Raw genomic sequence first — 17,160 nt, 5'->3', positions numbered from 1 at the left:
CATTAAGAGCCTTTTCAGACTTATACTTGAACTGATCTGATGTACAGATTGCTAGTTCTCCTTTATTTAACTGTGGCCAGTGAAGATTGCATTTTCTTCTCAAGTGTCTTTTCCTACACTAACTGACATATAAAACTTCTTGTATAAGTAAAAAATAAAGGTATATTACAAATACCACCCAAACATGATCACAAAACAACACTCATTTTTTCTTCACTTGAGCATAGAGATCCTCTGGGACGTCAGCAGCCTGTCTTAAGCTGCTCACTGTCTCTGACACGTTGACCTGTGCATACAGCGTATCCTGCTGCTGTCCACCGTCCTGCTCCGAGGCCGAGGACGGTTCAGGTCTCCGCTTGGAGAAGTCGATCTCTCCATAATGGATGTCTTCTTCTGTTTTGCTGGTTGGCATTTGAAGAGTCAGCTCGTCACCTCTTTGACTCTGTGAGAAAAAAGGTGCTAAATGATACGTCTGAATACTGATTCAAGTTAAATTAGTTGATGCTCCTAGATTACAGTGCAACCTTTAATATTGTTGTAAAGTACTTCTAGACTGGCTGATAAATTATACTAAATTACAACCCTCACTAGAGTCAGGCCATATCTTGAAGGTAGGGGCCATGCTGTCGCCCTTAGTGATCATTATTCAGAGAGTGGAGTCCCCCAGGGTTCGATTCTCGGGCCTCCATTATTCAACCTCTGTGTGCTTCCACTAGGCCAAATCATGAAAGACAAAAAGACTGCTTATCATAGCAGTAGTATAGGACTGGTGCATTTGCGCGTGCATGTGAAATGCGCGTGCACGTGAGCGTGCGTGTGAGCGTGCGTGTGCGCGCGTGCGTGCGCGCGTGCGTGTGTGTGTGTGTGAATACAGGTGAACCCTTGGTGACCCTGGTGACCTTTTTGTAACCCTAGGGCTGATGTTAATTATTGGTAGTTGTCCAAAGGTGTCTGCTGTAGGTGTTATCAGTTGCTCCACAAAAAAAAAAGAAGACCCCATCCTGTGGATCCTGATGCAGATAAAAAATACAGTTGTATCCCTATATGTGAACTCCGTTGTATCCAAGAGTTGTCTTTTTATTACAGTATCATTAAAAGTTCAAACAAACCCCTGGTCCCTGTGACCAAAATGTTTTTGCTTTTTGATGTTGCCACAGAAGACCCATACTGTTGATCCTGAGTCAGATAAAAAAAAAAGTCGGTTGTATCCAAGATGTTATCAGTTGCTCCGTAAACAAAAGAAGACCCCCTCCTGTGGATACTGCTTCAGTGAACAAAACACAGTTGTATCCCTATATGTGAACTCCGTTGTATCCAAGAGGTGTCTTTTTTATTACAGTGCCCATAAAAGATCAAGCAAACCCTAGTGTGCTGTGGTCAAAAATGTTTATGGCTTTTGATGATGTGGTGGTTGGTACTGTTTGCAGGCTATATCAGCATGGATCCTGTAACCATATGTTTGTTTGTGAGAGGGTGTATGGATTAGCGTTGTTCGTAGTCGATATTAACATGTATCCAGGACAAATGGTGTGAGAAGGGAAGTATGTCATCTCCTTCATGTCATCTCCTAAAATTCTTTATGAGATGTATCTGTGAGAGGGGGTGGGGTATGGGGTGGTATTGTTTGTAATAGATATCAGCATGTATCCAGGGACAAATGGGGTGGATGTGAGCGGGATGGGGGTCATCTCTTGTATGCCATCTCCTAAAATTCTTTAGGAGATGTATCTGTGCTGTAATGATTTGTTAACATTTAAATTGGTAGATGTGTGTTAGTACACCACTAATTTTGCTTGTAGTCATCTCCCAAAAAAAAAAAGCGGTGCAATGTCGGTAGAGTTACAATATAGTGGGTTTTTAAAAAAAAAAAAAAAAATGTATGTAGTGTGAATGGGGCAACCTCAAGGCCTGTCAACCATGCGTATTCATGAGATGTCACTAGCTCCATCTTTTACCTACACTTTGTGTATATAGTCAGCATTCAGCTGAGGTCGTGTTTACCAAACTTCACAACTTTTGAAGAGGACGCTTTTCCTAACGCCACTCTTGCATTTTGCACATTAGGTACAGTGTTCTTTTCTTTGGATGCTTCATTTTTGGCGTCTGTGAACATAGAGCTGATGTGACTTGCCAAAAAGCCCCAGTTTTGTCTCATCTGTCCAAAAGACATTCTCCAAGAAGCTTTGTGGCTTGTCAATATGCATTTTGGCATATTCCAGTCTCACTTTTTTATGATTTGGTGTCCTCCGGGGTTGTCTGCCATTAAGTCCACTTTGGCTCAAACAGGAGAAAATGGCTCATGGACTACTACTAAAACACTATGAATACTATAGAACTAACTAGCATTGTTAGAAAAATAATTATTAATGGGACAAATTTCTTGGGTATTTTAGCGTGCGATCAACTGCCTAAACACATCAGGCTGCTTGGAGATGGTCTTATAGCTTTTACCTTTAACATGCTTGTCTATAATTTTCTTTCTAATCTCCTGAGACAACTCTCTCCTTAGCTTTCTGTGGTCCATGTTCAGTGTGGTACACACCATGATACCAATGTTTAATGTGTCCCTATGGTCAAATTATTTTCAATCTTTTCTAGGGGTACCATCATTTTTGTCCAGGCCAGCTTCATTAGTTTGTTTTTTAAATGATTCTGAACCAAAATTCAAAAACATTAGCTGATTTTCATTAGTTAATTTTCAACAAATTTTTATTTATTATTACTTTTTGTCAGTTTCAAGTTATTTCAGTGACCATTGTTTTTTTTTATTCTTTCTTTAACGGAAGGGTACCAACAATTTTGACTATGTGTGTAGATACACACACACACACACACACATACAGTATATACATATGTCTATATCCACACCCGCTTACATATAGATATCCACTTAGACACATCCAATGTTTAATGTGCCCCTATGGTCAAATTATTTTCAATCTTTTCTAGGGGTACCATCATTTTGTCCAGGCCAGCTTCATTAGTTTGTTTTTTAAATGATTCTGAACCAAAATTCAAAAACATTAGCTGATTTTCATTAGTTCATTTTCAATAAATTTTTATTATTACTTTTTGTCAGTTTCAAGTTATTTCAGTGACCATTGTTTTTTTTTATTCTTTCTTTAACGGAAGGGTACCAACAATTTTGACTATGTGTGTAGATACACACACACACACATACAGTATATACATATGTTTATATCCACACCCGCTTACATATAGATATCCACTTAGACACATTCGCTTACACAGTTATCTATTCTATTTTACAGACAAAAAAAAAAAAAAAAAAAAAAAGGACATATTTACATCCCTTTAGTTGACCTTTTTGTCGACATTACTTATTAATTAATTTTGTTTAACTCCAATCCTCACCCTGACTCAAAGTAGCCCACCCATGATCAAAAATGATATTCTGTTCTTTTATTTCTATTAACATCCCTCTCAAGAACCCACTGATGTTTCAAAAACATTTTGAAATGTTCAGTGTTTAACTGTTGTCTTTTTATAGCTTTAAATATAAATGCTTTCCCCATCGTAATGATGATGTTGTTCAGGTCTTTTCCTTTTTTTTTCATCACCCCTTAAATCACCAAACATTATAGATAAAGGACAACTATAGAAATTTGATTTGTAGACTGAGATCCACTTTTTTCAACGTTAATCCAAAATAATGCAACTTCCTTACAATACCAAAAATAAATGAATGTCTGACTCCTCTTCCTCCTCACACAATCTACATATGTCACATTGTTGGATGCCCCATTTTTATTTATTTTTTTAGCATTCTCTTAGTAGGCAAGAATTTGTAGATTAGTTTTAGTTGTAAAATTCTAATGGAGACATCAAAAGAAGTTGTGTAAATACATGCATATACTTTCCTCCATGGGATACATTTGTCTAACAAATACCCCCATTTTTGACTGGATAGCTACTGGTGTAGCAGAAATGTGTTTAAGTTGCATGTATAACTGATATATTTTCTTGTTTATTTTTGTCTTATTCATCCATGTTGTGTCCTTAATGTAGGGGTAACATGCCATTTGTTTTGTACATAATAATAGCTTCCTTTTCCAGATCTGAGGTATAGCTGCACAGAGTTGATTAAATGTAAAAAGGGCACAAACATTACCGTATACTATTTTAAATTCATCATAAGTCTTGATTTCGCCCCACTATTCAAGAGGTCATTTATAAATAATATTCCTTTTTTCAAACATTGATTCAATAAAGATACGGTGATCATTAATCAAAATATTTCTATTATACCACAACACTTGGCTCTGGATTTCATAACTTCACTCTGGTTGATGATATTGGTATTGAAACCAACTGACTATGGCCTATCCTATATAAGGGATGCTTTTAGTGCAAAGTTGAGTGCCTTAAGGTTTAACAATTTAAGTCCACAGTGTTTGTAATCATTATACAGATAAGCTCTTTTAATTTTGTCAGGCTTCCAACCCCATATGAAATCGAACACATTTTGCTCATATTTTTTAAACAGCTCCTCTCCTGGGGTAGGTAATGACATGAGGATATAGATAAACTGAGGAATCACTAAGGAATTTATCACGGTTATTTTTTTCTGTATAAAGTTAAGTTAGTCATTCCCCAAACTTTTTAATTTTCTGTCTAATGTATGTAGCTTTCTATCAAAGTTTTCCTTCGTGATAAGGTCCATGTCTTTAGGGATATGTATACCAATGACATCTATTGGGCCATCTGACCATTTTAGTGGGCAGATTACTATAGATATTAAAATTTGTACCTTTCAGAGATCCAATTCGCAGCACAGTACATTTATCATAGTTAGGTTTTAGTCCGGAAATTACTGAGAAGTTATTCAACTCTTTAACCAAAGCAGTAAAGGATGCAACATTTGGTTGATTTTGAAAGTTTACATCGTCCGCATACATTGATATTTTTGATTCCAAACTATTTATTCTCAAACCTTCTATGTTGTTATTCATTCTTACTTTTTGTGCTAAGATTTCTATAGCTATAATAAATAGATACGCAGACAGTGGACATCCTTCTTTCAATCTTCTATATTGGCTTAATTGTTTCAGAAAAAAAAAACATTGTTTATTATTTTACACTTTGGATTACTATACATTACTTTTTATCCAACTAATTAATGAGTCTCCAAAGTTAAAATATTCTAAACATTTATAAATAAAATCCAAACGTACTTTATCGAAAGCTTTCTCAAAGGCAGCAAAAAAAAAAAAAAAAAAAAAAAAATGAAAGCAGGGGTTTTTGTTGAGTCATAATATTCAATTATTTCAATTATTTGTCTAATACTGTCACCGATAGATCGACACTGTAAGAAGCCACACTGATCTGGATGAATAATATTGGGCAGTACTAGTTTTAATCTGTTTGCAAGACATTTGGCTAATATTTTAGCATCGTTACATTGTAGTGTGATTGGCCTCCAATTCTTTAGAGTAGTGGGATCTTTATACCTTCCACCTGAATCTTGTTTCAATAATAGTGAGATTAAACCTTCCTGTTGAGTTTCTGTAAGTTGTTTTTTGCTATATGACCAGTTGAAGGTGTTCAGCAAAGGTGTTTTAACAGACTCATAGAAGGTTTGATAAAAGTTTACAGGTATGCCATCGGCTCCTGGACTTTTTACCTTTTTCAAAGGAGTTAATAGCTGGATGTAATTCCATCCAGCGTAATAAGTCCCTCACAAGATTTTTTTCTTTCTCTGTAAACTTTACGGTATTATCGTCTTGAGAATTGGGGCTAGTATTTTGAGGCAATAAATCCTCTGGTGGGCTCTGAAAGGAGTACAATTTTGAAAAAATAATTATGTTGTACCTGCAAAATTTCCCTTGGTTTTTTCAATGATTTTATTTCCTACTACAAGCTTCAAAACATTTTTCTTTACAGTGTTTTTATACTGCAGATTTAAAAAATATTTGGTTGATCTCTCCCGATTTTTTCCAGCCATTCTATTCTATTTCTCAAATATGATACGTTGGCTTTCTCTGCACATAGTCTTTCTAACTCTCTTTCCTTGTGCTCAAGATTGTCCAGTAGAGCTTGTGACACATTTGTATTATTGTCTACCCGTTCTGTTAAATCTTCTATCTCAGCTATCAATATTTTTTTCTGTCTCCAAACGATTTTTAATTTTCCTTGAGCTGTATTGAATGCAGTGCCCCCTTAAGGTGTATTTTAAAAGCATCCCATATAATCAAAGGATCCGCTGTATCATTATTCACTACAAAGAAATCTTTTATGAATTTGTTTGTTGTATCTATAAACTCTTTATCCTTCAATAGCTTCTGATTTAATTTCCAGTATCCTGGACCACTATGAATCGTTGTGGTACAAATGCTCAAGGTTATAAGATGATGATCTGACCTAAATCTCTCTTTAATCTCGACTTTATTCATTTTTGGAGTCAAAGAAAATGATGTTAAGAAATAATCTATTCTGCTAGCCTGATTTCCTCGTCTCCATGTATATCTTGTTTGAAAAAAAAAGGATGGAAATAATAATAGTGACACCAAAACAACGGGAAGGGGCTGAAAAAAAAGAAAACATACAAAAGGCAAAAACAATTAAGGTAATATAATAAAGTAAATTTAAAAAATAAAATACAAAAACAGAAGCATATAACACAGGATCATATTTGGATCCCTCGAGTAAACTGACGTAAGATTGGGATGCTCAGCCTGAGCTCGCCTTGCTTAATTATAAAAGGGGCACCGTAAGTCTGATTGTCTTACAGTAATTGAAGGTGGTTCAAATAATGCAATTTGCTTTGCTACACTAAGCTATTCCCCTCTCCCCTCTTCTCATTGCCCATTCCTGGACACACCATACCAACCCAACTTCCCACCTTCACGTATTTCCTGTTTCTTCCATCCTCTGATGATATATTTTCTATTGTCATATTTCTCTCCCTTTTTAAATAGCGTCTAAGAGAAACATTTTACTATAACAAAACATCCAATCCCAATTTATGAGCGCAAAACTAAGAACAAAAGATCATCATTTTTTTATTTCAAGAATCCTGAAAGTATAGAATCCACTGAAGATCAAATATGTCTAAGTTAGTAATATCAAGCTTCAACTGTAACGGTTTAGCTGATAGGAAGAAAAGGGGACACTTTATTAGTTGGCTTACGGATAAAAACTATGATATATTTTGTTTACAAGAGACTCACTCTACCCAACTGTATGCGATTAAATGGAAAACAGAGTGGAGGGGATAACATATACTTTTCACACGGATGCTCAAATTCTAAAGTTGTAATGATAATGTATAAAAAAAGGAAGTAGATATTGTGGTCAAAGATACAATAATACATCAAGCAGGTAGATATATTATACAAGATATATTGGTGGATAGCCTAGAATTTGTATTAGTAAATCTGTATGCACCTAATTCTGATGATCCACTCTTCTTTCAAGATATATTCAACATGTTGCAAGAAAAGAAAAACTACATGATAAAAAATTTGATAATGACAGGAGACTACAACACTGTGTTGGATGTAGATCTGGATCGAAAAGGCATACAAACTAAGAATTATCATTCTAGAGCATATAATGCTATTTCCGGCCTCATGACCTCACTAGATTTAATTGACATATGGCGATTGCAAAATCCAAAGCAAACAAGATATACATGGAGACGAGGAAATCAGGCTAGCAGAATAGATTATTTCTTAACATCATTTTCTTTGACTCCAAAAATGAATAAAGTCGAGATTAAAGAGAGATTTAGGTCAGATCATCATCTTATAACCTTGAGCATTTGTACCACAACGATTCATAGTGGTCCAGGATACTGGAAATTAAATCAGAAGCTATTGAAGGATAAAGAGTTTATAGATACAACAAACAAATTCATAAAAGATTTCTTTGTAGTGAATAATGATACAGCGGATCCTTTGATTATATGGGATGCTTTTAAAATACACCTTAAGGGGGCACTGCATTCAATACAGCTCAAGGAAAATTAAAAATCGTTTGGAGACAGAAAAAAATATTGATAGCTGAGATAGAAGATTTAACAGAACGGGTAGACAATAATACAAATGTGTCACAAGCTCTACTGGACAATCTTGAGCACAAGGAAAGAGAGTTAGAAAGACTATGTGCAGAGAAAGCCAACGTATCATATTTGAGAAATAGAATAGAATGGCTGGAAAAAATCGGGAGAGATCAACCAAATATTTTTTAAATCTGCAGTATAAAAACACTGTAAAGAAAAATGTTTTGAAGCTTGTAGTAGGAAATAAAATCATTGAAAAAACCAAGGGAAATTTTGCTGGTACAACATAATTATTTTTTCAAAATTGTACTCCTTTCAGAGCCCACCAGAGGATTTATTGCCTCAAAATACTATCCCCAATTCTCAAGACGATAATACCGTAAAGTTAACAGAGAAAGAAAAAAATCTTGTGAGGGACTTATTACGCTGGATGGAATTACATCCAGCTATTAACTCCTTTGAAAAAGGTAAAAAGTCCAGGAGCCGATGGCATACCTGTAAACTTTTATCAAACCTTCTATGAGTCTGTTAAAACACCTTTGCTGAACACCTTCAACTGGTCATATAGCAAAAAACAACTTACAGAAACTCGACAGGAAGGTTTAATCTCACTATTATTGAAACAAGATTCAGGTGGAAGGTATAAAGATCCCACTACTCTAAAGAATTGGAGGCCAATCACACTACAATGTAACGATGCTAAAATATTAGCCAAATGTCTTGCAAACAGATTAAAACTAGTACTGCCCAATATTATTCATCCAGATCAGTGTGGCTTCTTACAGTGTCGATCTATCGGTGACAGTATTAGACAAATAATTGAAATAATTGAATATTATGACTCAACAAAAACCCCTGCTTTCATTTTTTTTTTTTTTTTTTTTTTTTTGCTGCCTTTGAGAAAGCTTTCGATAAAGTACGTTTGGATTTTATTTATAAATGTTTAGAATATTTTAACTTTGGAGACTCATTAATTAGTTGGATAAAAAGTAATGTATAGTAATCCAAAGTGTAAAATAATAAACAATGTTTTTTTTCTGAAACAATTAAGCAATATAGAAGATTGAAAGAAGGATGTCCACTGTCTACGTATCTATTTATTATAGCTATAGAAATCTTAGCACAAAAAGTAAGAATGAATAACAACATAGAAGGTTTGAGAATAAATAGTTTGGAATCAAAAATATCAATGTATGCGGACGATGTAAACTTTCAAAATCAACCAAATGTTGCATCCTTTACTGCTTTGGTTAAAGAGTTGAATAACTTCTCAGTAATTTCCGGACTAAAACCTAACTATGATAAATGTACTGTGCTGCGAATTGGATCTCTGAAAGGTACAAATTTTAATATCTATAGTAATCTGCCCACTAAAATGGTCAGATGGCCCAATAGATGTCATTGGTATACATATCCCTAAAGACATGGAACTTATCACAAAGGAAAACTTTGATAGAAAGCTACATACAGTAGACAGAAAATTAAAAAGTTTGGGGAATGACTAACTTAACTTTATACGGAAAAAAATAACCGTGATAAATTCCTTAGTGATTCCTCAGTTTATCTATATCCTCATGTCATTACCTTCCCCAGGAGAGGAGCTGTTTAAAAAATATGAGCAAAATGTGTTCGATTTCATATGGGGTTGGAAGCCTGACAAAATTAAAAGAGCTTATCTGTATAATGATTACAAACACTGTGGACTTAAATTGTTAAACCTTAAGGCACTCAACTTTGCACTAAAAGCATCCCTTATACCAAAATGTATCTTAAATCCGCAGTGGTTTTCAGCAAAATGATTGAGGTCTGCTCATCCTCTGTTCCACAAAGAACTCTATCCTTACCTCCAGTTAACTGCTTTTCAGTTCACTATATTAAAGAGAAAGTCATTTCCATACTTATCCGGCTTTTTGGAATAGGCCATAGTCAGTTGGTTTCAATACCAATATCATCAACCAGAGTGAAGTTATGAAATCCAGAGCCAAGTGTTGTGGTATAATAGAAATATTTTGATTAATGATCACCGTATCTTTATTGAATCAATGTTTGAAAAAAGGAATATTATTTATAAACGACCTCTTGAATAGTGGGGGCGAAATCAAGACTTATGATGAATTTAAAATAGTATACGGTAATGTTTGTGACCTTTTTACATTTAATCAACTCTGTGCAGCTATACCTCAGATCTGGAAAAGGAAGCTATTATTATGTACAAAACAAGTGGCATGTTACCCCTACATTAAGGACACAACATGGATGAATAAGACAAAAATAAACAAGAAAATATATCAGTTATACATGCAACTTAAACACATTTCTGCTACACCAGTAGCTATCCAGTCAAAAATGGGGGTATTTGTTAGACAAATGTATCCCATGGAGGAAAGTATATGCATGTATTTACACAACTTCTTTTGATGTCTCCATTAGAATTTTACAACTAAAACTAATCTACAAATTCTTGCCTACTAAGAGAATGCTAAAAAAATAAATAAAAATGGGGCATCCAACAATGTGACATATGTAGATTGTGTGAGGAGGAAGAGGAGTCAGACATTCATTTATTTTTGGTATTGTAAGGAAGTTGCATTATTTTGGATTAACGTTGAAAAAAGTGGATCTCAGTCTACAAATCAAATTTCTATAGTTGTCCTTTATCTATAATGTTTGGTGATTTAAGGGGTGATGAAAAAAAAAGGAAAAGACCTGAACAACATCATCATTACGATGGGGAAAGCATTTATATTTAAAGCTATAAAAAGACAACAGTTAAACACTGAACATTTCAAAATGTTTTTGAAACATCAGTGGGTTCTTGAGAGGGATGTTAATAGAAATAAAAGAACAGAATATCATTTTTGATCATGGGTGGGCTACTTTGAGTCAGGGTGAGGATTGGAGTTAAACAAAATTAATTAATAAGTAATGTCGACAAAAAGGTCAACTAAAGGGATGTAAATATGTCCTTTTTTTTTTTTTTTTTTTTTTGTCTGTAAAATAGAATAGATAACTGTGTAAGCGAATGTGTCTAAGTGGATATCTATATGTAAGCGGGTGTGGATATAAACATATGTATATACTGTATGTGTGTGTGTGTGTATCTACACACATAGTCAAAATTGTTGGTACCCTTCCGTTAAAGAAAGAATAAAAAAAAACAATGGTCACTGAAATAACTTGAAACTGACAAAAAGTAATAATAAAAATTTATTGAAAATGAACTAATGAAAATCAGCTAATGTTTTTGAATTTTGGTTCAGAATCATTTAAAAAACAAACTAATGAAGCTGGCCTGGACAAAAATGATGGTACCCCTAGAAAAGATTGAAAATAATTTGACCATAGGGGCACATTAAACATTGGATGTGTCTAAGTGGATATCTATATGTAAGCGGGTGTGGATATAGACATATGTATATACTGTATGTGTGTGTGTGTGTGTGTGTATCTACACACATAGTCAAAATTGTTGGTACCCTTCCGTTAAAGAAAGAATAAAAAAAAACAATGGTCACTGAAATAACTTGAAACTGACAAAAAGTAATAATAAATAAAAATTTGTTGAAAATGAACTAATGAAAATCAGCTAATGTTTTTGAATTTTGGTTCAGAATCATTTAAAAAAACAAACTAATGAAGCTGGCCTGGACAAAAATGATGGTACCCCTAGAAAAGATTGAAAATAATTTGACCATAGGGACACATTAAACATTGGTATCATGGTGTGTACCACACTGAACATGGACCACAGAAAGCTAAGGAGAGAGTTGTCTCAGGAGATTAGAAAGAAAATTATAGACAAGCATGTTAAAGGTAAAAGCTATAAGACCATCTCCAAGCAGCCTGATGTGTTTAGGCAGTTGATCGCATGCTAAAATACCCAAGAAATTTGTCCCATTAATAATTATTTTTCTAACAATGCTAGTTAGTTCTATAGTATTCATAGTGTTTTAGTAGTAGTCCCTGAGCCATTTTCTCCTGTTTGAGCCAAAGTGGACTTAATGGCAGACAACCCCGGAGGACACCAAATCATAAAAAAGTGAGACTGGAATATGCCAAAATGCATATTGACAAGCCACAAAGCTTCTTGGAGAATGTCTTTTGGACAGATGAGACAAAACTGGGGCTTTTTGGCAAGTCACATCAGCTCTATGTTCACAGACGCCAAAAATGAAGCATCCAAAGAAAAGAACACTGTACCTAATGTGCAAAATGCAAGAGTGGCGTTAGGAAAAGCGTCCTCTTCAAAAGTTGTGAAGTTTGGTAAACACGACCTCAGCTGAATGCTGACTATATACACAAAGTGTAGGTAAAAGATGGAGCTAGTGACATCTCATGAATACGCATGGTTGACAGGCTTTGAGGTTGCCCCATTCACACTACATACATTTTTTTTTTTTTTTTTAAAAACCCACTATATTGTAACTCTACCGACATTGCACCGCTTTTTTTTTTTGGGAGATGACTACAAGCAAAATTAGTGGTGTACTAACACACATCTACCAATTTAAATGTTAACAAATCATTACAGCACAGATACATCTCCTAAAGAATTTTAGGAGATGGCATACAAGAGATGACCCCCATCCCGCTCACATCCACCCCATTTGTCCCTGGATACATGCTGATATCTATTACAAACAATACCACCCCATACCCCACCCCCTCTCACAGATACATCTCATAAAGAATTTTAGGAGATGACATGAAGGAGATGACATACTTCCCTTCTCACACCATTTGTCCTGGATACATGTTAATATCGACTACGAACAACGCTAATCCATACACCCTCTCACAAACAAACATATGGTTACAGGATCCATGCTGATATAGCCTGCAAACAGTACCAACCACCACATCATCAAAAGCCATAAACATTTTTGACCACAGCACACTAGGGTTTGCTTGATCTTTTATGGGCACTGTAATAAAAAAGACACCTCTTGGATACAACGGAGTTCACATATAGGGATACAACTGTGTTTTGTTCACTGAAGCAGTATCCACAGGAGGGGGTCTTCTTTTGTTTACGGAGCAACTGATAACATCTTGGATACAACCGACTTTTTTTTTTATCTGACTCAGGATCAACAGTATGGGTCTTCTGTGGCAACATCAAAAAGCAAAAACATTTTGGTCACAGGGACCAGGGGTTTGTTTGAACTTTTAATGATACTGTAATAAAAAGACAACTCTTGGATACAACGGAGTTCACATATAGGGATACAACTGTATTTTTTATCTGCATCAGGATCCACAGGATGGGGTCTTCTTTTTTTTTTGTGGAGCAACTGATAACACCTACAGCAGACACCTTTGGACAACTACCAATAATTAACATCAGCCCTAGGGTTACAAAAAGGTCACCAGGGTCACCAAGGGTTCACCTGTATTCACACACACACACACACACGCACGCGCGCACGCGCACGCTCACGTGCACGCGCATTTCACATGCACGCGCAAATGCACCAGTCCTATACTACTCATAGCTATCCAAATAACTTCCAGATCCAAGTAAATAATATGGATGAAAACTTATTTCCTTCATTTAAATCAAGATAAGAAAGTTGATTTTGCAACAAGGAGGAAAGACTCAAAGTTATCGCTCAGGTTACATTATAAAGACTAAAGGCAAACATTTTGTATTCATATACTTATCAATGCAATTGTACAAAAGGATGACCATAGAAAACTATGAAGAAGAGTAGGCTACACTAATGGTTTGTCTATTTTTTCTCACTTACATGGGCGGGGTGGGCGGAGGCGGGTAATGTTCCTGTTTCTTAACCGCTTCAACATTTCATCTTCCTTTAAAAAATATAGACTAAAGGCAAGAGCAAGTCATTCCTAATGTACTAACTACCAGACCTTCGTAAATGTATGTATGACTTTAGCAGACTTGGAGAATGTGTGTTTCAGAGAGTATTCCTACAGATTAAAATGAGTGGGAAATAACAATTAAGGTTATGCTAACAAAACTGAAGTTATTTTGGTTTTATTTAATTAGGCTAATGTCATAACCTTTGGTAATTTGATATATATTTCGTTATTTTTGTGAAATTAAATTTTTAATCTTCCCAGTTTACATAGTTATTGAATAGCACTTAAAGGTAGGATTGATAGTGTTGTTCAAATACATTTTTTGTTATATTTGTTGAAATTCTCATTGCATGACAGGGTGCTCCAACTTTAGCCATTTTCAGATCTAAACTTAAAAAAGTTTAGATTTCTTACAGTTTCCAAATAACAGCATGTTGCTAACAGGTTGTTTTGTCACATTTGTTGTACTTCTTAATATTTAACCTCTCAAAGATTGTCAACTTAGTATTAAGACAGATGCTTTCGACATAGTCACTGTGAGCAGATTTAAAATATTCACAACACACACTGTACAATGAAGTTTAATATTCACCTGAGTTTGTGGACGTTTCGACTTAAACCACCTGGAAGACATGAGAGAGCTGTCAGAATAATTATTGTACTGTCTGTTTCAGGTTAAATAAATAGTGTGCTGCCAATAGAGAGTAAGGACTGATGGGAGACAGACAATATTGAATGTGCATCAGTGGAAAGAAAATCAAGATTGAAACTAAGGTTTTGTCAAGTCGCAGAACAGGTGCAGAAATGAGCAAAACTGACAGATCACATACTCATCCATGCCGTCAGGGTTACCAACATAGGTTTAGTTAAACCATTATTGCCAGAAAGCGAATAAATTTAATTCATTTACTTACCAAACACAGATAGCAAGGCAGATGAGTATGATGACAAGGATCCCTCCAAGAGCTGAACCCCACTGTAGCGAGCTGACAGAGCTCTCTGTTCATAGAAACACAAAACCAAGTGACTAAAAGAAAACAGTTTAAATGTAGACATGTAACAATACAGGTGTAAACATTATTTGTATAAGGTAATTTCATAAAAAAAAACTAAAACAAAACAAGTGAAAAACAGAAAACAGAGGAGCGCAGATTAAATTAAACAGATTCAGTTCAGTTCTATATTTACCTGCAATATTAATCCGTGATGACGTCTGATTACCGAGATCATTTGTGGCCACACAGTAATAACCTTCTATATCTGCCACGGAGGTCACCTTGAAAAAGTCTCCTTCAGATACATTGACAGGTCCGCCTTTGCTGGTCTTGAACCAGGTGAAGCTGACAGGAGGCTTGGCTCTGCTGGAGCAGGTCAGGGTCACCAGGCTACCTGCTGACACCAAACCTGATGGACTGATGGACACTGAGGTGTTCTTGGGAGCATCTGAGGAAAATGTGAGAATCACTGTATTCATTAAAATCATCCCATGAATCATCATGTGCTGACAGAATCTAATAACAAACACTTATTATCTTACATGAAACACTGAGCGTCGTTCTCTCCTCTGCTGTCTTGACGTCTTTTCCTTCATTTACAGGATATCTTGCTGAACAGGTGATGATGAATCCATCATGTTCGTCTGACAGAGAGAAGGTCTTCTGGATTTTAGTTGTGAAGGTTTGATCTGTGTTTTCCTCTATTTTGTTGTGAGGGTCTTGTTGGAGAGTCCAGGTGAGTTCAGGAGGGGAGTGTGGACAGGGAGTGAAAGCTGAGCAGGTTATAGTGACAGACTGCTTCTCCTTCAGATCACCTGAGATCTCAATGCTGGGCCTCGGAGGAGAATCTGGAGTTTCAAATCAAACAGAGATTGTACAATGAAAAATAGATTATGATAGATAAGAACACTTTTGCGAAAGCTGTCACAGAAGGTGATGATCTTGTATTGAAAATGCATAAAGTGTCTAAGGTTTGCTTTTTAATATCCCCAAAATGTGACCATTTTAATGTCAAACTGTAACAACAGAATCAGTGTTTAATCAGAATTTAAATTCATGGCAAAGTGAAAAACCTCCAAAATAAAAAAGATTCAACTTTCACTTTTTATTCTAAACAATAACGTTATAGACTGACTGATAAAAAAACAAAACTCTCTTACCTTTGACTGTTATTTGAAGAGGATCACATTCAGCTGTTGCCCTGAATGGTTCGTTCTCAATTCTGAAGTAGTACTTGTCTGTGTAACTTGTGTTTACACTGGAAAATAAAGTGGTGCAGTTTTTCTGACTCAGGTCTCCAGTAAGACTCATTGGATAGATATTATCCATCCTGCTACTGTTGAAAATCACATTATGTGGATTTTTAGCAAAATCTGTGGTATTTTTCATCCACACTCCGATGGTTGGTCTTTTGCTGTTGAATGCCTCTCCTGGTTTAACTGTAAAGTTACATGGGATCTGCAGACAAGATCCACTCAGTGCTTCCATCTGCTTTGGTGTAGTGATGAATAGGGATGGTGTTTCAGGACAAAAAGCCAAAGCACCTGTGAAACAGACTCGTGATGAACAAATTGTGAAGCAAAATGTGCATGAAGAGAAAGTTCATGATGCACAAACTGTAATTCAGCAGCAACATGTTTGGTCTTTTTAACAATGTCAGTATGAAACATTTCACTTTGCAGACAGAGCATGAACAGTTGGAAAAAGTAACGTCTCCAAATAAAAGTGACTGAACAAACAGCTCACCTGAAACTAAGAAGACGCTCAGTACCGCGATGGCTGTCACCATTTTCACAGACTGGACTGAAATGACACTCATCACCTGGATTTGACAAAAAGTTATTTTTCATAAAATATCTTTTAAACGAAGCATTCATGTTATTTTAAAGCCACCTCAAATTAATACATTCAAACCAGGAACTCTCCGTGTACAATCAGATGTTACTGTGTTATATTAGTGATCAATAATCTCTGCAGAGTTAAAAACAGTTTAAATATAAAATGATCCAGTGTGAGTTTATGATGTTTCTGCTAAAACAAAACCCAATAAATAAAAGTAGAGTTTATGAAAAGTAGCAAAATAAAAGGAAACTCTCAGAGTTAAACATAAAAGCAGTAACATGTTATCTTACCAAAGGAACCTGCAGCTAAAACGAAGAAACAATTAGTTTTAAAATCAGACAATTTGTAAATATTAGCAGAACTGCAACAGACCCAGTAGCTACCCGACTTCCCTGCTAAACCGTTGTGATATTAAAGCAAATATGAAATGACTGAAACACCTCCTGCCCACATCCTGTGAGAGAGGAAGTCATC

General features: G+C 35.4%; 1 protein-coding gene across 1 annotated transcript; it reads right to left on the bottom strand.

Annotated features, from left to right (window-relative positions):
• Nucleotides 1-202: 202 nt before the first annotated feature.
• Nucleotides 203-16,633, bottom strand: LOC141760098 (myelin-associated glycoprotein-like). The gene is made up of 7 exons (XM_074622749.1): nt 16,591-16,633; nt 16,005-16,388; nt 15,387-15,692; nt 15,038-15,292; nt 14,764-14,848; nt 14,442-14,472; nt 203-442 (listed from the first exon to the last, which is right to left on the bottom strand). The coding sequence occupies exons 1-7, from the start codon at nt 16,631-16,633 to the stop codon at nt 203-205; spliced, it is 1,344 nt and encodes a 447-aa protein (XP_074478850.1).
• Between the last annotated feature and the right edge of the window lie 527 nt (nt 16,634-17,160).

The sequence above is a fragment of the Sebastes fasciatus genome, chromosome 21, assembly GCF_043250625.1.
Source record: "Sebastes fasciatus isolate fSebFas1 chromosome 21, fSebFas1.pri, whole genome shotgun sequence".
NCBI lineage: Eukaryota > Metazoa > Chordata > Actinopteri > Perciformes > Sebastidae > Sebastes > Sebastes fasciatus.
This window is presented reverse-complemented; position numbering and strand designations above follow the sequence as displayed.

Bases quoted from the DNA above. Each gene is read 5' to 3' on its own strand.
- LOC141760098 (XM_074622749.1), bottom strand. From the start codon at position 16,633: ATGGTGACAGCCATCGCGGTACTGAGCGTCTTCTTAGTTTCAG. The intron at 16,389-16,590 runs GTGAGCTGTTTG...TCTGTTTCACAG, and splicing joins GAGCGTCTTCTTAGTTTCAG to GTGCTTTGGCTTTTTGTCCT. The intron at 443-14,441 runs GTGAATATTAAA...TTTTTCTCACAG, and splicing joins CGAAACGTCCACAAACTCAG to AGTCAAAGAGGTGACGAGCT.